Source organism: Pezoporus wallicus, unplaced genomic scaffold (genome assembly GCF_028554395.1).
Source record: "Pezoporus wallicus isolate ANWC-B61680 ecotype Strahan unplaced genomic scaffold, APGP_CSIRO_Pwel_v1 contig_7750, whole genome shotgun sequence".
NCBI lineage: Eukaryota > Metazoa > Chordata > Aves > Psittaciformes > Psittacidae > Pezoporus > Pezoporus wallicus.
The window spans coordinates 209,223-230,264 of NW_026637425.1; the positions used below are offsets into that span (position 1 = coordinate 209,223).

The 21,042-nt window shown below is 44.4% G+C and overlaps 1 protein-coding gene across 4 annotated transcripts in view; it reads right to left on the bottom strand.

The window, feature by feature from the left end:
• ASPSCR1 (ASPSCR1 tether for SLC2A4, UBX domain containing) overlaps positions 1 to 21,042 on the bottom strand; it is a 38,319-nt gene that overhangs the window by 6,122 nt on the left and 11,155 nt on the right. For all 4 annotated transcript variants that reach the window (XM_057405375.1, XM_057405376.1, XM_057405377.1 and 1 more), the window contains exons 8-12: positions 15,977 to 16,116; positions 13,595 to 13,676; positions 11,985 to 12,051; positions 11,028 to 11,090; positions 10,674 to 10,726 (exon numbers count right to left, since the gene is read on the bottom strand). In XM_057405375.1, the coding sequence (XP_057261358.1) occupies positions 10,674 to 10,726; positions 11,028 to 11,090; positions 11,985 to 12,051; positions 13,595 to 13,676; positions 15,977 to 16,116 (405 nt within the window). The remainder of the gene's footprint in view (positions 1 to 10,673; positions 10,727 to 11,027; positions 11,091 to 11,984; positions 12,052 to 13,594; positions 13,677 to 15,976; positions 16,117 to 21,042) is intronic.

A 21,042-nucleotide genomic window follows, 5' to 3' on the forward strand; every position in this document is an offset into this window, starting at 1 on the left:
TCTCTTAGAGTCACCCTGAGCCTGTCAGATTGACCAAGAGATCATAGGCTGTTTGAAACAACTATTCAAAAATCTCCATTCGGTTGTATGTGAAGAGTTACTACAGTATGAATGAGTCAACAGTTAGTTACTATACTCAAATACCCATCATTTCTCTTCTTTTCTGATTTCCAGCCAAAGATACAATGCCACTCTGACTGGGAAAATAGATTACCTTAATCTATTGAATTATAATGTTCAAACCACACTGTGCAAGGCATATTTACAAAATGCAGTTTGATCATTAATTTGATTGCAACAGCATCTAGAAACCCAGGTGAAAATGGTGTTTCTTTGTGCAATTATATACATGTAATGAGCAGCAACATGCAGTATACATAAAAATGTAAGAAAGCACAAGGGTTTGGGATTTTATTTTGGTTTGTTGGGTTTTGGGGTTGTTTTTTTGTTTGGTTGTTTGGTTTTTTTATTTGTTAGTTGAGGTGTTTTTGGTACAGATGAGAAACTGAGACATTAAACAACTTAAGGTCACAGAGGATGGCAAGTAGCAGAAATGAGAACTAAGTGTGTAAGTCTCCAGAGTCCTATCCAAGGCCTTAATCACAGGACAGCTTCCTTCTGAAGGGATCAGAAAGTCACTGACGAGGCAAGAAGTTGAGGAAGCCAGTGTCCTGCTTACTGTCCTCCCCATTCAACGAGTACCATTCCAACCAACCAACTGCTCAGGTTTTAAAGGTCTGAACAAAACAGCATCACTGTGTTACTTACAGTTGCAGAAGTTTAAATGAGAGCTTTCCATTTCAGAAGCCTGGAGACCAGCTTGCTTCTCATAAAGCCACATTTGCTGTAAAACCATGTAGCCAAGTAACTCTGAGCTTTACTTCAGCCCAGCCAGGCACAGTTGATCAGACACCACAGTGGTGAGTGTGGTTTAGGAATGCAGGGCACACTGGCTGCAGGGTGGTACTGGGGCTACTGCATTTCGCATTCCATGATAAAAATATCTACACTAGGACAACATTCCCCTGTGAATCCATCTGCAATACCCAAAAGGAGCACTGCTGCTTTGTTTTACTGCACATCTTGATAACTTGATCTCTAGGGCACGTGGAAGATTTCAGGCAGACCCTCCCCAAATAACACCTCAACACTTCCTCCTTCACCAGGTACCTCCAGACATACACATTCAAAAACCCCTAGAACACAGCGTTGCAAAATACATCCATCACTACCATGCAGTTACTCTGCTCGCTGACAGAGCGATGCTTTCAGACCAGGCAGAGACTGCTGTCTAAGGGGAACTTGCAGCTGCCAGTGAGAAGCATTCTTTCCGTTAACATGATCTGAAAAGATTAGAGTGCCACAGGTCTGCTGTTAGTTTGATGTTAAAAGAAAATAAGCACTTCAAAGGAACACACGCATGGAAGGAGAAACCCAAGCTACCAACATGAAATACTGCATAGTACACACACCCCAAACACATAAACTAGCTCTTGGAAAATTCAACTGGAAAGCCAGTGGATCAAAAGCTTCTCCAGCAAGACTGTAAAGCATCGCTGAAACAGAAATAAACACTCCAGTCATAGTGAAAGGGGCAAACTGACTAAGTGGTTGGTGTTTATAACCTGGGAACAAAGCTGCTCAATGTGGACTGCAACTGCCAAAGAAGATGGATACTCTGCAGCCAATACGGAAGAGGTATGATCCAGCTAGAGCAAGGGACCTTCAACATTCATAGGCAAAGATAAGATTTGAAAGCACTATTCTGAGAAGGCTCCTTCAGAAGGAATCCAGGTATAAAGAGCACTAACTGAGCTCTTGAGTTGAGCTCAGGAAGAGCTGGCCTTCATAACAGACAGCACGAGAGGACATTTGGGCAGAATTACCACTCCAACACTAGGTCCTACAGAAGGCCCTCATTGGGATGGAAGTGCCTTGCTGGAAGTCAGCTTCAGGGGCAAGGATGGACAGTGAGCAAAACAGACCGCACCAGACAAGCTACCAAAATCTGGCCAGATGAGAAAATCCTGAACGAGTAAGCAAAGAGCCAAGACTGCACACAAGAAGATGAATGCCATCCTCTGGGCTGGATGGATTTCACTATTAATTGCAATTTTCTTTGCTGCTGCTGGAAATACCTCCACCAGACTAACTCTGATGAAGTAATTTTTTCTGAAGTTGCATTCAGGCTCATGCCAAAAGCAGAGAAGACTTCACACTGCTCAGTTCGTAGTCAGCTTCACTGGACAAGCAAGCCAGACTTATTGCCCAAGCTGGCATTAACAAACAGGATATGGAAACAGAACCAAAGGCAAAAGAAGGAACAAACAGCTCCTCTGGATGTCTGCCCCATGGTACCCACCAGAGGAAACACTCAGTGCGCTCTAAGATCTGATTAGAAGATCTAAATATTTATGTGGAAGCCTGCGATTCCTTCAGCTCCTCTGAAGACGGACGATGGCCTCCTGCCCTCTTTGCTGCCTTGACTTTTCCAGTGGCTGGTATTCTTACCTTCTACTAAGTCTTTCCTAGCATTAACACAGCAATCAATGATTCTTTTCCACTAACCCACCCCAGATGTGCACTCCACAAGCGCATTTCTGGAAGGAGAAAGAAGCTAAGAAACAACTCCGAAAAGCTTGGCTAGCCTAGAAAAACACAAACAAGCAATAAGAGTTATATGGAACCTGATGCCAAGTGCTACAACAGGGATGCCTGCAGTTGATCAGTTCTAGAGAGCAGAACATTATAAAACACTTCAAGGGACATGAGGATAAGGCAGCCAGCAAAAACAGCAATAACAAAAAATCAAAGCAATGCCTTGAAGTCTTTATGGGTTCAAAAAACTTCACGTTGGCTGCCAATCTGTGAGCTCACTATACTGTAAATACACACATATTTTGGGAGAATTCACTTCAGACAGCTTTTTCAGCCCAAGTATCTTGGCAAACAAGTTGACAATATTTGTCTTTCCCCGGTTTTGCTTGCATCGTAAAGGTTCTCCCTTCATGGGAAGTCATCAAATTTAATGAATGTGGTTCCAATCTTACCAGCTTGAATAGAGTGAGAGGGTGGAGAGAAAGCAGAAGTGTTGATAATATGGTACTCCACCATCTGCAGTGACTCCTGCTATTAGCTACAGCACAAACTTCAGTCATGTCTAAATACTGAATGCTCAAATGTGCTCACATTGCTGCCTCGGACACCATCACTTGTTCTCACAGCCTGTACCAAGGCCGTCTGCAGAGTGCAGGACAGCCTACTGCTAACTTAGGACTGGGAAAGCCAGGCACAAGTCCATGATTCATGTCTGACACTGGACAAACAATCCCAAACAGCCAAGTCCCAGTCATATCGCAGAAGCAACTCTGCCCTCTACCCTAGCGGTGATACCCTCAGGAATCATACAGGCTCCTTGACAGTAAGTTGCTGAAACAGCCAGGCTGGCAGTGACCAGTGTCCAGGACACTGTGCCTGGGCTCAAGCAGGCTCTGCCTCTGTCTCAGCAAAGACCATAAGTTTCTAGAAAATCCTTCTGAAGTTCATCAAGAGAATTCCATAACCTTGAAGGATGCCATTAGAATTCTCTATGTACCAAGGCACTTCCCAAAGGAGAAAGCAGAAGGCAATTAATTAGCCTACGACTAAACTGAAGGGAATAAATAATTGGATGTTTCTCTGCCATAGTCTTACTTAAAAGTAACAACAGTGGCCCACTTGTGCTTAGACATGACACAGTCATGTATTTTGAAAAGAAGCAACCCAGAAAACCAAGGACAGACCGTGCAGAAGCCACAAGCCAACCTCTATTCCCTTACTCTTAGGTTTTCTTAACTAGTTCTCATTTTTCTCAAGAGCTTCAGCACTGTATTTGGAGAACAGGAATTTAACAAGTCCCCAAGAGCAAAAGCAAAAGGAACCACATTAAAAAAAGGAGAAGCATTCCTGGGGCAGGGTAAGCACAGACCTGCATCTGGAAGTCAGGAACAGGAATTCTAAGGTTCATACAACTTCAATTATGGCTCACAGTTATCCCTCACATACTTAGGTTCAGTGCAATCTGCCCTACGATTGCCTTTGTAAAACCGGACCAGAAAGGGAGCTCTGACTAAAGCACAAAGATTTCCCTTCCACAGACCACAGGATGTCTGAAAGGGGCGAAGCCCTCACCCATGCAGAGCCCAAAGCCACCCAGCACAGCACCAGGACCGCAGCCCTGCAGTGAGGTTGGGCGCTAACCAGCACAAACTTCTCACACTGAAGAGCTCATGGTTGGAAGGCAACACTAGAGAGCAAGTGAGAAGGGTGAGCAAGGCCTGTCCCCAGCACTGCCCCGCCTGGCCCAGTACCAGAAATGTCACCTCTCTTCCTCCTGCTCTGCCCCACTGTGATTTCTCCTGGAGTGCTGAGGCCCAGGCAAAGCAGCCTGATTAGCACCAGCCACCCGCAAAGAGGGCATCCAACAATAACACAGCTGCCAGGGACACAAAAGCCAGAGCAACTTCCACAGCCGTTTCTTCCCTGAGAAGAAAGGCCCCTTCAGCCCCTGCCAAGCACTCGGATCTGCCACAGCAGAGGGAAAGCCTACCTGAGCAGAAGACATTACGGCACAGGCCCTTCACTGGCAGAAGTTAGAGATGAAAAAGGATTTACACTGTTAACAGAGAGCAAAGCTTCACACAGAACCAGCCAACCTAAACTGGGATAAGGCACCATCCTCCCAGGTCAGAGCCCTGTGGTCTCTGACAAGCAGTAGGGTAACCACAATGGTATGACAAGCTCCCGTCAGGAATTGTTTTTTTCCTGTTTGATGCTTCATCCAAATAAAATGCTTATAAACACACAGAATCATTCTTGCCATAACAGGACATGACCTGAAAGGGACAAAAGGCCCCAGGCAAGGGACAGAATGCTGCATGGTCACTGGCACTAAACACAGCTCTTCCAATCTGCAAACCCACTTTACATAATGGCCATTTTACACCCAGTTGCATCAAACAACTCTTTTCACACATGCTCATCTGCCTGGCCCCCAGCACATATTCCAGCAGCACAGGGGCCACTGCCCCAAAATCTCAAGCTCTAAACAGACTGTGGAATCCAACCCCATCCAGGCACAGCATTTATTTCCCCTCCCTCTCTTCATCCCATTTTATCCTTCCAAGTTGCCTCAGCCCTTTGCAGCCTTCTCCCACCTCATCCTGAACACACATGAATTTCTCTGCTCCTCTAACAAAATAATTCCCCTGCTGTTTCTTGCCAATCCAGTGACACATCTTCACTTATTGCTAAACCTCTACTCTGCTCACCTCACTGGAGCAGTGTTGCGAGCCTCAAGCATTTGGGTCAAATCATGCACTCAATTCCAGTGCCCAGGGCCCCACAACCAAGCTAAAGTCTCCCGGAATAGAACTTGATATTTTTAAAGAACAGCTCAATTACAACAATGCTCTCCTGCTCCTTGCACCATGAACTCTATTTTGCAAGTCAGCTCTGAAGAACTGGGTGGGTTTTCCTAATTGTGGGGATAAGCTTTCGAAATCAGGAGCATTTTGAAATCTCACAGTGAATGGGCATAGGTGAATACAGGTGAATGCCTACAGCTGCGTACACATTTCCAACCATCTGAGGCTTCTGCACCAAATGGACTAAGGCAACAAGCTGCACCAGGAGCAAAAACTTTGCACAGTTCATAACTGGAGAAGGAGAAAAAAAAATAATAAAGTGAGTTCTTTAAAGTCACTATGCACTTTAGCAAGGTCCCCTGGAGGAAAAGTCTGCTTGGGTCCATTGGCATAACTGCATTAGCCAACTCTTGTAGAGCTAACTGATGCGTGTGAACAAAACCTTTACTTTCACAGAGCTGAAATTTGGTGTGCCATTTCATGTGTATTAGTCCGTTACCATTCAATCTATAGGGTAATTGAGTCAATACAGGAAGTGCTATCGGGTCAGGTAAAATGCCAAAGTAGCCCACTTCCAGCAGTACACAAGGATGTTAAGAACAAGTGTACACAGGTCACAAGTTCATTCATTCCAGCCAGTATCCTGTCTCCAACCACAACCAAAACAACCTAAAAAAAACAGATGTGCAGAGGAGTATCCCTGCTCTTTCCCCTAATAATATTAGCTAGCAATGATTTTCAGTCCAGAAGCTTCCTGACATGGCTCAAGAGAGGTTCAAGAGAGACTCACAGTCAATATCTTCTTTGCACTTGTCCAAATTCCTCTGGAACCAGTACATACTTGTAGTATGCAGGACCCTGTGACAAGAAATTCTACACCTTGGTTTTCTGTTGCATGAACAACTACGTTCTTCTATCCCCTTGATGCCGCTCACTCCTTCCCTGGACAGAGCAAGAAATAAATCCCTTCCAGTTTCTCCTTGATATGTCATTTCTTTCCCAATCATATCTTCTGCAGACTGACAAGCTCTAGCCTACTCAGTCTTTCTCTATGCAAGAGCCATTCCACACATCTGATGATCCCCATTTCCCTTTACTGCATCCTTCCCAGCTCCTTTTTAAGATGAGACCAGATCTGCAAATATTACTCAAGATGCAAGCAAACCCTGGTTTCATCCAGTGATGCTCTTCATTTTGTTATCTACTTTGTTCTGAATACTTTGGGTTTGAAAAGGAGGTCATTTCAATTTTGACTATTCAGTGATGAGCTGATGATTCATCACCTTGCTCCATGGCAATGAGAACCAACCCAACAGGTCACTGAGATGCATATGAAGTTCAAATTATTTTTCCCAGCACATGCATCACTGCATTTACATACACTGAACCAGGTGGCTAAGAAGAAAATGCCAAGTCATACAACCGTTGGGAAATGTAGTAACCTCTCAAAACATCACGTTACAATCCCTAACAAATGTGAAGCACGAGGTTTGTCTTTGCACATTTTACAAATAATTGTAATGATCCTGTACTCTTAGATTATGTTTAAAAAATCCACTTTTCTTCAAGCATACCCAAATTCTCAACACAAGCACTTTTTACACACAGTTTAGTCAGACTGCACTGGGATTACATGTTGCATGGAAAAAAATAATTCTTAAATCAAGTTTGGATTTGCCACCCTTTGTCTTAATCAGATGCTGTTGTTCTGTGTTCACACAGAGGAAGTGGGAAAAGAGAAAAATTATTCCTTAAACCAGTCAATTTGCAGGAGAATGTCCAGCTTTCGAGCACTGTACCTTGGACAGTCAGTTCTGTCCTAACATCAGCTCTGCACCTCTGCTGTGCAACACCACAAACACTTCAGTCTCGGGACAGACACCACACATGGAGGATGCTTGACAGGAAAACTGACCAGGTTCTCCATCAGGTTGTGATTTCTAAAGGAATCTGAAAGACTGAAAGTCTGAAAGACAAATCCGGGTCTCTACAGAGCACTAATGTAACACATGTGTATGTCCCAGTGAGCTGCTGCAAGGAATGAATTCCACACTACATGTCACAACTAGGAAACTGGGAACTTCCCACAAGTGTAATAAGCACAAGTAACAGTGCCAGGTACAGAACAAAGGCTTTAACGCAGCAAATGAAGCACAACTCCTGCCAGAAGGTTTCAAAGACAGGGACATGTAATTATTTCTGTGGTGTTTCACAGAACAAGTTATGTTTCAGAAGACATCCAGAGAAACATTAGATGTCTGTTGGGGTCAAGGGGTAAATATAGGTGAGAAGATTTTGAACTTTATTTGGAAGACAGACCAAAGCTAAGGACTAACAAGGACTGGATACAGCATCAGAGGCTGGATGAATAGGAGGCACATACAGGTCAGCAAAGGTGGTGCTGCATTCAAGTTCGTTGAAAAGGCAGAGACACGCCCTTTTCCTTGTGGAATGAGTATGGTTTGCAAAGGATTTAGAAGCTAACTAAAAAAGAAGAGGAAGACAACAGTCACAGGAGATCTCAAGGTAGTAAGGACAGGCACGTGAGCAGACAGGGTGTTTCCCACCAGTGACAGAAACAATGGAAGAAAGCTGCATCAGAAAAGTAATACCTTGAATTCAAAGGAGCAACAAAAGATCCAATAGAAAAGGAACTGAGAATAGGATAAAGGTTGATTACAGAGGCAGATTGTGAGCCTTCGGCATCTAGGATGCACTTAACAAAACAAAAAGGAAAGCCCATCTTAAAGGAAAAATAAATAGTGTCAAAACTTGAAATCCATGAGATGCTAGAGGAAAATATAGCATACTGGGTGTGGGACAACATCACTTCCTATAGAGACACTGAAAAGAACACCGGATATTTTGTAGGGGCACAAGTCTTAAGGCTAAGGTAGGAAATACAGAAACACATCCCAGCCAAATCTTAGAAAAAGACAGAAGAAAAAACATTTCATGCAGGAAACCTCTGTTGGTGAGAGATGCAGAGACAGCATGCTTTGGAAAGGCGAAATAAGCATTCCAAAGAGCATGACAAAAAACATGTAAATGAACTGTAGGTGAGGGATGTGCTCAGACATGACAGCTTAGGACCAAAAGAAGAGACTGAGAAGGAAGAAGGCTGTGAGTAGTGTGGTGTATCAGAGCAGTCTGTGCTAGTCCCAGCTCTCGGGCTGCTTCCTTTGCCTCAGAACTGCTAACGAGTGCAGACCATTTTTCATTATCTGCTGTTCCTCTGAAAGTTTTCCAAATGCATCATTAGCAGTGCAGCCACAGCAGCTTCCCCTTCGTGGTATTTCTCAGAATCTGAACACAAGATTTGTCCTTTGCTTTTCCCATCATGGTTACCATGTGTGTCTTGAGACAGTGTTTTGGGTGGCAGATGTGGGTGAGATGGCTCAAATCAGAGGAAGCTGGAGAACTGCCTTCATGTCCGAATGGTAAAATCTCCTGGCTCAAAGATACAAAGTGCTTTCCACTGGCATTTTCATTATTAGTTAAAATATACAAAATGGCTTTCACAGTATCACAGTATGCTAGAGATTGGAAGGGACCTCGAAAGATCATCTAGTCCGATCCCCCTGCAGGAGCAGGAACACCTAGATAATGTTACACAGGAATGTGTCCAGGCGGGTTTTGAATGTCTCCAGGGAAGGAGACTCCACAACCTCCCTGGGCAGCCTGTTCCAGTGTTCCATCACTCTCGCTGAGAAGAAGTTTCTTCTCAAGTTTAAGTGGAACCTCTTGTGTTCTTTGAAAAGAAAAATCGTTGTTCTCCCCACCCACAATGACATTGTCTTACCAACACAACCATAGTCCCATTCCTGTTGGTGGAAGCACATCCATGCACTGCCCATTCAAACAGAGGCCATGGTCAAGTAGAGCACAGGGAGGCTGGTAAAAGCAGAGAGCCCTCGGGCTGTGAAGCTGGATGGAGGCCAAAAGCAACTGCACAGCAATTCCTGAGCCACACAACCAAAGAGGGCTGAGATCCCCAAGAAGCTCCAGGCTCCCTAGGAAGCTAAGCCTGTCACAGGCATGGTGACAATACAAGGAACTCCAGCATCAACAAAACCACTCCCAAAACTTCAAATTTCAGGAAGTAATTCTTAGCAGGGTATTAGGAAGGGGAGACACTTCCCACTGTGAACACAGAGATCCACACTTTGCTTTCCTGAATATTCATTAGTCTAAAAAAGAGCTGCACGTGTATCTCTTCCAAATGACCTGGTCAGGAAGTTGTGGAATTTGGAAAGCTCCATTAAAAACAACTTCAGAGGCATGCTAATCCCTACCTGATTCACCATGCTGTCTGACAAGTGCTTTCTCTGTCCCTCTCCTGCCCCACCCCTTCTGCTTCCTTGGGAAGCATCTCACTGCGGTCTGTCTGGCCCTGTCACCTGCAGCCATCTCCAGTGCCTCTTTACAAACTCCGTGTTGTTCTGAATAACAGCACATTTAAAAAGGGTGAGGCTGGGGCAAAGTCACTGGCCAAAATTACTCTATCAGTCTCTTAATACATGCGTAATTACACAGCCAACGGTCTCTGGCCAGAGACTTCAAGTTCACCTTATTGGATATTTGCAAAAAACCTTCAAGAGTCTGGATGTCTAAAGCAGACTTTCAGCCTTGGAGAAGAGTTACACACAGAGAGTACGCGTTCCTCCACGTACAAGGTGGCTTAAAATAGATTCTCACAGTGATTAACAATTAACAAAAAGCTCAAATTTTTGTCTAATATGGCCTCTAGCTCCTGCTACAGAAATGGAAAAGTTACCTATCCAAATCCTGTCTCCCATCTCTTACTATACTAAGATACAACTGAGTATACTAAGTTATATATACATAAATGTATACTAAGTTAGTATATAAGTATACTATATATAGTATATATAGTGTGTATATATATACTATATATATACTATAACTATACTATCCAACTAAGATACAGCAACCTTACCTTAGCTCAGCTCTTGTAACAATGTTTCAAGGTTAAATACAGTTCACAATCCGCAAGGCAATAGCATTTGTATGAAACAATGTGATCCCCCCACCTCTGACACAATATGCCAGTGCATACTGTTGCACAAGGTGGACCTCTTCTGGTGAGGAGCTTGTGCTCCAAAACACCTGGTTCCATTAGCCCTGGCTAAGCAGAAGCCTACAGGGATCACAGCATGATACAGCTTTGTTTCAAGGTAACTAAAGCACATGGCAGGGTCAAGGGGAGCAGCAAGTCAGAGAGATACACACACGTTGAGCACTTACCTCCAAGAGCGTCAAACTTTCATCATTCAAGATGGTTCTGGGAGGTGCAACAACTGAAGTTAAAAAACAAGTTACAAAACAGGACCACCCAAGAAGCAAAACAATAAATACAGCAGCTATGGGAGGGACTGCTGCTTATTAAAGCAGTGACGCATTCACACTGCCCACACAGGCTTCTTGCTAGGCACAAGCACAAAGTGCCTGAGTGAGCAGGTTACACCTTTGCACTCTGAGGCTGTATTTAGGGAAGAAATTCTTCCCCAGGTGCCTCAAGGCATTAAAAGATCCCATATGCACCACAGCTAGGAATAGGCTTTGTAAAGTAAGGCCAAATATTACCAACAGCACACTCACACAAGTAAAATGGCAACTCTGCATCTGCAAGATGGCTTCTTACAAAGGCTCTCAAAATGCCAACTGTGGAAAAAAGAAAGAAAGGTTTGCTGAACTAGGTTTGCTTCTTCAGATGCAGGGCAAAAAGGATACCCTGTAACAGCTGCTGATAGCCTTTTCCTTAAAGGAACACTTTTACTACTACAAATATCTTGAACAACAACAAAAAAAAAAACAACCAAAAACACACAAAACCCCCCAAACAAAGCTGGACTGGTTGCTCCCTAGGCAAATTTAAGGATACCAGTGAAGTTCTCCTAGGAAATCCAACAGCAGCTGTAAGATTTGCAGAGCCCAGCCAGGTGAGACTCTGGTAACTAATTATTAGTTCTTGTTCCATACAAAAGTACTAAAAACAACCCCCCTCACTGTAGGTAAGCATCAATGCCAGCAGAGAATGAGGGGATCTCCACTGCAATAGGAAGAGCTACTTGGTGTATGGTCTGGCCACCTTTTGTGAACTGATAGAGGCAGAAAGGTTCATCCCATTATTACAGTAGGTAAAGCTTCTTTTTCTTCTTCTGGTTTGGGGTTTATTTCAGATTGGGACAAGGGGGTGGTGCTGGTTTCATAGAGGAGGTGTCCAAACTCATCTCAGTAACACACTATTTGGACACAAGCAACGGGATATCAGAGGGGACAGTTTCCTGACTGCAAGTATTTCACCACCAAGCAGGCTGACAGTCTCAGCCAAGCAGTCCTGGAAATAAACTCCCCTTAGCTAAATTAATCCCTCCAGATTCCTCACCCCATTCAGGGGCCCTGTAAGGACAGCATAACCAGCTACTGTTGCTTTTTCAGAGCAGTATTACTTCCATGGACAGCAGAAAGATCTGTTCAGAGCCATGCCCTTCTATCATGCAACTGATCGGTGATAAGACGTCAGCTGCAGCTACACAGACTGGAGACTGCTCTTACCAGTTTCACTAGGATGGAAGAACCCCTGTAGAACATAACGGTCTGGAAAACGGACTCTCAGCACCACCTAAATCAAAAGCAAAGCACATCAGGTGAATTATTATGGCTGTACTGTAACATCCCTCCTTGGCTTAGAATTGGTGAGCAAGGTGGGGTCTGGGGGTTTTGGCTGGTAGGTTGTTTGGTTATTTTTAAATTGGGAGATTTGAGATATTTCCATTACAGGAGTAGAACTGCATACTGGCAGCTCCTCAAAGAACATGGGCTGTCTGTCTTTCAAAGGCTGTAAGAGAGTTGATCTATAGCAACAGCATGATGTACAATGCAGCAGAACTCAGAGAGCAGGAGCGTCCTGCCTAAGTGATGTACAAAGAAGAAAGTTACACATGGACAGGTACAGACAGCGCTATCAGTATCCTCAAGTGTCCATAGCAGCAGGAATCCTCCTGCCATATGTCTGAAGTAATTCTTACCATTCTATTTCCAGCACTGGTCAAAAATACTTAACTTGGGAACTTAATCTCATACTGCTTTGCAGTAAGTAACCAAAGACAAAAACGGCATTAGGACTGCATTTATAAAGTAAGATATCTCCAATCTGAAACATCTTATTATTTAGCCTGCAGTCAGATACTTTCAAAATATAAGTCTACAGAGGAGAGGCTAATCAGAAAGCTCAGTCATTCATAGAATCATAGAATAGTCAGGGTTGGAAAAGACCTTAAGATCATCAAGTTCCAACCCCCCTGCCATGGGCAGGGACTCCTCACACTAAACCATGCCACCCAAGGCTCTGTCCAACCTGGCCTTGAACACCGCCAGGGATGGAGCATTCACAGCCTCCCTGGACAACCCATTCCAATGCCTCACCACCCTAACAGGAAACCATTTCTTCCTTATATCCAAACTAAACTTCCCCTGTTTAAGTCTTAACCCGTTACCCCTTGTCCTATCACTACAGTCCCTAATGAGCAGTCCCTCCCCAGCATCCCTATAGCCCCCCTTCAGATACTGGAAGGCTGCTATGAGGTCTCCACGCAGCCTTCTCCAGGCTGAACAGCCCCAACTTCCTCAGCCTGTCTTCATACGGGAGGTGCTCCAGTCCCTGATCATCCTCGTGGCCTCCTCTGGACTTGTTTCAACAGTTCCATGGCCTTTTTGTGTTGAGGACACCAGAACTGCACACAATGCTCCAGGTGAGGTCTCACAAGAGCAGAGTAGAGGGGCAGGATCACCTCCTTCGACCTGCTGGTCACGCTCCTTTTCATGCAGCTCAGGATATGGTTGGCTTTCTGGGCTGCGAGCACACACTGAAGCCAGCTCATGTTCATTTTCTCATCATTCATTCATGTGTGCACAACATAAGGGGTTTGAAACATCTGGAACAAAATCAAAGGAGATAGATTGCCTGCCCCCACCCGTGTCACTACAGGACAGCTGATTTTATGTGGCACAACTGTTGTGCAAGTCCCACAAGCAATAAACAGGGACAGAAATTTGAAGTGTCTTCCTGTAAGTAGCTCAAGGTCCTGTTATCACAACTGATTCCCAAAGTTACTCAACCCCCGAGCCTGTACTAGCCAGAGGGACCGGAAAAGAACAAAGGCTACCTTTGGGTAACGCTCTAACTTTTCCTTCAGCTGAGCCTCCCTCAGGGATTTTGTCATCAGTGGAGCTTCTTCCAGGCGTTTCCTAGATATATGGGAAGAAGACAAGCTGTCACTTCTGTAACCAGCAGAGTTGATGAGAATGCTCAATTGTTCTGTGTCTCTCTCTCAGCATTTTCCCAACCTTCTATGGCTCCTATCCCAGAATCTCATATATAGAACTACTGAGCATCAGCAAAAATACTATATAACATTAATGTACAAGTTTTAAAATAAGTTCACTAGAGCAGATGCCAGAGAAGTTATTAAGAAAAGCACAGGAATGTTTGCTTACACTACCCAAGAAGAGACAGAATTATTAATCCCGTAAAACAGTGCCTAAGTTGGATGTAATTACTCCAGGGAGCAAGAAGAGCTACTGAAGCTGTAAAACAATGCTAGCACAAGAAATTAATGGGTATTAGTTAGCTACAAGGAAACAAGAAGAGAAGTTTCAGATCATTCAAGAACTGGCACTGCAGATTGATGTCTTAAAAGGAGTAGTGGGTGAAAACAAAATTTAAAATGAAACAATGAATTCAAGAAAACAATTATATATTTTCCTGTAAGTGAAGAAATAAGGTTAGACCAAACAGATTCGATGCTCAGCTTTAGACCTTCTTCCTTGGTCACACTTAATTCTGAATAATCAATTTACGAGGCTAGATTGTGGTGAAACATTTGATCTTGTAATTCTGCACAACCATTTGCAAGTTAATCTCTTACACCTATACAATTTGAAGTATCTTGGGAATAGCTGCTGAACAAAACAAGTATAGACTTAACCGAGCATGCCCAGACTGTCAGCTGGTACAGCATATCCCAAGATACTGTGGAAGTGCCAGCTCCCTTCCCTCTTTGTGTACCAAATACTGATCCACACAAATTTCCAGCTCTTCACAAAGTCAGAATTAAATTCTAATTGCATTTAAAATACTGCACTATGTGCAGCGAGTTTTTGGTAAGATTTGCTACGTGAGATCAGAAGCCAACTGGTATCAGATTCATGTGTAACTTGCTTTTATTTTTACCTGTGTCTGTGAGGGGCAAATGCATTTACAAGCATCAGCGAATTTGGAAATTAGGGTTTTTTCTGGTTTTTTTTTTGAGAGTGCTGTATTCCAGTAACCCCCAAACAAATGATCCTACCTTTGTACCAATAAATATTCTAGACCTACAAATTGCAGAATTTTCAGGCCAATCTGTGATTTCATGTGGATTTCAACAGCCTTTGGGGAAAAAAATCAACTCTAAGTAAGAATTTCAAATCAGACCTGGTTAGAGTGTGAAGCAGGCTGTCCCATAGTCTCAGAGAATGCTTGTAATGTTTAAAGGAATGTTATGACTCACTTGAAACTAAATACATTCACGAAATTGATTTCTTCAGGAAAATACAAACAGCAAACTGCTGCTGTGATGGGGAGGCTAGTTTATCTTAATCTGGATTTTTAGCCCAGAAGTGGAGTAAGAGTAAAATCATGAAAATTTCACAGCAAGCTACTTGAACAGTGAGATGCATAGTTAGTCCAGCTTCCTATACTTCTTCCCCTTCTTTGTGTGTGTTCCAAACATTCTCATGTGACTAAATTTGATTTCACTTTATTTCCATTTAAGTAACATCTCAAAGTTGGTCTTTTCTGTTAAAATATAAGGTGTTTCTTAATGGCTGAAAATGCTACTAGTTACTACTGTAGTTACTGAGAGTTATTCCTATGAAGCTGGATTATTGTATTCACATATTTAGCCATCAAAAGTTACAATTTCTATTCATTTCATTCCTACTTAAGTTAATGTAAAGTCAGTTCAAAACAGATAGCATGAGCTCACTGCCACTTTGGGCCTCTAGTAAGAGCACATCTCACTACAAAGCCAGTGGCTCCTCTTTCAGAAGAACAGAGGAGGAAAGAAATAAAATGTGGTGGGGTGTTAAGTGGCTTTGAGTAACTCCTGAAATGCAGAACACAGGAATTTTTCTTCTAATCCTTTCTCAGTGGGGGCCCACCCTCATTTGCCTGAGGTTCTCAGATAAACTTATCCCCACATCAGACCCACAGACACTTCGGGATGGAAGTTTCAACATCCACATGAAAACATTATCCCATGCACAAGCGCTCAACTGATTCACACAAAAACACAAGTCCTATCACAGCAACAGGACATTGCCCTTAAACTCAAATGGCATAAAAGGCAGAGATTTGCAGTGCTGATCATTAATTCATTAATTCCACACCCAGTAACTTATCTACAACCCTTTACCCAGAGATCACAGCCAGCTATAGGCAGTGTCACTCTGCTCAACAAAAGCAAATGAAGCAGTCTCAAGTAGGCAGCAGGAAGGGAACTTGCCTCTCACTCTGCAGCTGTGCCAAGCGTTTCCGCACATCATCCACTGTGACTTCAAAAAACTCATCAGGAAGCTCTTCTGGGCCAGCAGGAAGTGGTTCCAGAAGGTCCAGGTGACATAAAAGTGGCTCTCGGTCTACAGGCTACAAAATAAAAATGAGTTTCAATTAGTTTCAAACGCATTGCTATGCTTATGCTGTACGGGTCCTGGAAAAAAAGGAAAAGGACAATATTTGCAAATTGGTGTGGAAATCATGTCAGTAGGATCAGACTAATGACATAGAGGTTGGCAGTGTTGTCATTCTTTATTGTTGATAGAGCATGGGGCACAACTCCCCTCAGTAGGCAGCAGCAATCTGTTGTCAGAGGAGTCATGGCCCAGCAGTGACCTGCTCTCCACCATCAGTGTAGGAAGCCCAGAGTAGTACCCTCAGCAGTCATCTAATGTAAGAAGAGATAACTCCCTTCCACATAGTGCCTGTAGAATCCCTTCACTTACAATACAGTATTTTGCAGCTGAATCATATTTCTAGCTAGTTACAAGCTCGTTACAAGTACTCAGGAATCACCCTGTCCCAAAATCATAAGCTCTCTCTGCTCTACTCCAAAATTTTTTCAGTACATAATCACTTCCTGACTATTCTATAACTTACACAGGTGTCATACTTCATACTACAGAATATAAGCTGTCCCTTAAGTTTTCACCTGCTGTGCATTCCTGTTTCACATGGTATCTTCTGTTCTCTTTGCTTCACATCCTCTTCCACAGAATCAATGGCACTAGCTCCCAACCAGGGTTCACTCCATTTCTTCTCACTCTGGAGAGCAATGCTGTGTTTTGGTTAAGGCAGTTTCTGACCTGAGTTCTCTGAACTGAGCCACTGCAGGGTTTCATTGTACATGTTGCAAATTTTTAACTTGGCTTCCAGATGCAGGAAGCTCCCCTGGACAGTGAAACCCCTTTTGTTTTGTACTTACAAAGTACTTAGCACTGAAATCAGCCTTTGGTGTAGGCAAAGTGGGCAGATGCAAGGAACAGTTCACTGTATGTATTAGCTACAATAAAGGCACTTAATCCATTTATCAGCAATTTTCCCTATGCCCCAGTTGCTGAGCAGCACACAGTCTTCAGCCAGCCAAGATACCGCTTACCAGCGCTGCCCTGCTCAGCTCCCCCTTCCAGAGCCCCCCATGTCGCAGTGGGCATCGTGAGGGCAAACCCTGAGGACAGGGTCCTGGCTTAGGACTGTGGTCACACTTATTAAAAAAACCAACGAAACCCAACACCAAGACTCACAACCCCTGAAAACCCCAAACCAAAACCCCACTCCACCCTCCCACCCTATGAGACAAACAGCATCTGCAGTCTCTGAAGGGAGAACATTATGTGTCCCTCCCAATTTAGAAGAGATCTGAGACTGGCTACTACCCTTATATAAAAAGCAGCACCTGTGGCAGTATGCGAATATAAACCACTACCAGAGTCGAATACACAAGAGGCAGTTACACCTATTGGCTCTTGAACAATTCAAGCTCTTTAAATCACAGAAATGTTTAAGCACACAGCATTTGAAAAACAAGCAGCCAGGAGCACTGTGGGCTGCAGGCACTGCAGGGCAAGCGGCGCACGGCTGAAGAGCCCCACAAGAACAAATACTCTGACAGTTAATACAGCACTGCCATGGAGTCAACTGCCAGCCTAACCCCAGGCTCTGTGAACAAACCTGATGCTCATTTCTTCTCCCTTTATTCCCTCATATATTCTTCCAAGTCTCCCACATGTTCCATCCACTCTCCCTTCCCCCAGGCACAGGCCCCTTGGGAACAGGAGTCTCCCTCAGTTGTCAAAGGGACAACACAAATTACAAGGCAATGTTCACTCTGCTGTGGGCACTAAAGGGTAATTTAAGAAATTAAAAGAGGAGGTTGTGTGGGTGGGACCAGGGCTACTTTTAGAAAGTTGAGCAGGGTCAGCTCTAACCAGCGGGTGAAGGAGCCTTATTGCAGCTTTCCTGGGGCCGGGGGGATGCCCAACGCTGCGGGAGGGATCCTGAGCATGCAGAGACACCCCCTGGGAAAGGGGCTGTTGCACACTGGTCACAACTACTGCCCACAGCTGCTTCAGTAAGGCCAGAGGAGAATCAGCTGGGGCTCCCCGAGACTCAGGAGTACTTCAATCTCCTCAAACAGGCTGAAGTTTCATTTCATTCTGAACACACAGACTGAAAATAGACAAAAAACAGACTGAGCAAGACATATCCTATGATCCTATGGCATGTTGTGAAGGGTGCTGGGATACAACGGAGAGAATTCCAGTGTCTGCATTAGCAAATCCTAAACTTAGCATTTAGTATTGGCTCTAGCAGGCACTTCAGCTAATGCTAACAGCAGCAGGATTCCACAGGAAAAGCATCAGTCGCTGCCCAAAGCACAGCAGTAGCTAAAGACTTCAGTCAAGACATCAGAAATCACAAGATAGCCAAAGGTAGACATACACTCCAGTCCTAAGCGTTCACCCCTCTTCCTTGCTGCGGGTTTACTGCTCCGGACCACTGCACGTTACAACTGTCAGTCAAGCCTCGCTTTCCACACGTTGTCATTTATCAGATAGGTCTCCATTGCCAGCAAGGTACTAAAATGGGCAGTCAGGAACCTCCTCTCTAGAGCCATTCCCCAGCCAACCAGAACTACCTACACAACATGATACAAAATCCACTACTTCCCAGACGTAAACACCCATTCCTGACCTCCAGCTTACATCCAGCCAGATGTCCCCATGCATCCCCTGCAGCCTACCTGTGCTGGCCCTGCACAGACACACGCTCCTTGAGCTCCAAGTGCGCTATTTTATCCACTTTCCAAGCCAACACCAAATGCTGGTATCATAATTTCCAGACCAAGACACGTTACCTATCTACTACTTAACATGAAGAAACATACTTTCCTGTACAAAGGAGCAGATCTGTGCATGCCTAACCACACCGCAAAAAAACCAAACCATCACAATTAAAAGTAAGAATTTCCTAACATTAAATGTTCAGCTAACCCCCAATATCAGAGTGAGAACTCTGCAGACAGCTCTAATGAGTGAGGGTTTGGAAAGATAATTCAGGTATTTTGAGATTGTTTTTCAGAGTTTCTGCAACTCAATTCCAAAACTGCACAATGGGGTCTGATCAGAGAAGGGCAGCACAGTGTCTACTAAGCCCTGCTTAGCAGCCAAAAGATCTCTGATCTGAGGATGCAGAGGCTGCCACATCATATCATCATCATATCTCTTCTGCCGTGTATTTGCACCCCATGTAATTTACATCTTGCATCCTTACAGACATAAGAAACACTCTTCAGACAGAAAGAGGAATCCATCCATTCCTACTGCTTTACCAGTTCTCTTTCCCTGGAGTCCAGCCATCACCCTGTTACTTTTTCTTCATCCATTACCATTTGCTTGCTGAGGTATTCCAACAAGGCCTTTCTCAATCTGAGCCTTCTTTTAATGTGTCACCAACAAATTTAAGCACAGGCAGAACCGGAAAACTACCTTCCCCTTGGAGATTACAAAGAGGCTCCAGGTGCACCACCTTGCTTTCCAGCCCACATCCCAGCTTCCTGCAGCCATGGCCAAAGGTAACCACCTCCTGTCAAAAACAGCAGTTTCTACCTCCCATTACTTAACTCTGGAGGAAAGCAAGCTCTGCATTTTGCTGGCATGTTTCTGTCAGAGATACCTTTCAGGAGCCAAAGACACTCCGTAATGGTTTGTCCTTCATTGTTCAAAGTCTCTACCTCTGTTACCAAGGTTGAAATGCAAGACACTTTCTACCAGCAGGCTGAAGCCATCTATTCACACCAGCGTCTACCAGGCAGTCTAAGTAACTGCAGCCTCTGTGATAAAGCAGGTGCCAGGAGGAATGCAGCTCACTGGATGGTCACCACCACAGACCTAGGGAAGCAGGGAAGCTGAGGAAAATGTTCAAGTGAGTTTAAGTGAAGTAGTGGCAACTGTGCGTTCCACAGCAGCAAGCTCTCGCTGGAGACCCACCTCCTACCCACCACCTCAGGGAACTCTAATCTCATGGGGAATCTGGTGTAAAGTTACCTTCTAATAATTAATGTCCTGACATCAAAGTCAGCACGCAGCTGTCTGTAAACCATCCTTAGCCCAAGAAACGAAGGGACGCCAGCACAGATTTTATCCAGCCTCTCTCTTCAGCTTCAAAAACCACACACAGGCAAAGCATTAATGGGAAGATTCTTTTACAAAAATGGACCTTTGATGTTTAAAAATAATTTGTTTTGTTTTGGGTTTTTTCCTCAGGACTGAAAAGGGACAAAAAGCAGATGCCATGTGGCCAGCCCTGCTCTGCTGTAGCTGCTGAGAGCAAGGAGAGCAGAGGATGGCAGGAACAGAGGAGGGAACAAAATGTAATCAATCAGCAGCAAAAGCACCAGAGATCAAAGGGCTTGAAAGCAGCCGTCAAAATCACATGCTGTTTAACACAAGGGCAGAGCCCCCCCAACAGAATCCGCAGCTGCTTCCAAAGCTGCTCTCACACTGGAGGGGAGGCTGGCTCCAGAAGTGCCTCTGAGTGGTTTGAACTGGACTGCAACCCCCAGGCAGATGCCGGATTATAACAGTCCTCAGGCCACCGCTGCACAGCTCCGTGCCCAACAAGCTGTAGCCAGTAAAATGATGAAATGAGTCGTCTCTCCTGCCAGCATACAAAGAAGTACAGACAACGGGACCAGTGAAGAATCCCAGCACAAACCCTCGCACTGCTTCTTTTCAGACACAACTGAAACTCCTCCTTTCCAAATCCCCCATAGGCAAGAGTGCGACTGAAGCAAGCAACACATCAGACTGGACAAATCACCCAGCCTACCATTCAGTGCTCCATGCGCAGGGTCTGTTCCCAAAGGTTGATGAGGTCCACCTCCCGATGAGGTGGACCAAAACGTGTTTCTAATACATGAAAATATTCACCACTGGGTTGGCAAAGCCTCTTCCTGCTACATTTGTAACTGCTCCAGAGTCCTTCCAGGGCCTGGCTTCTGCTCCTGAACAATTC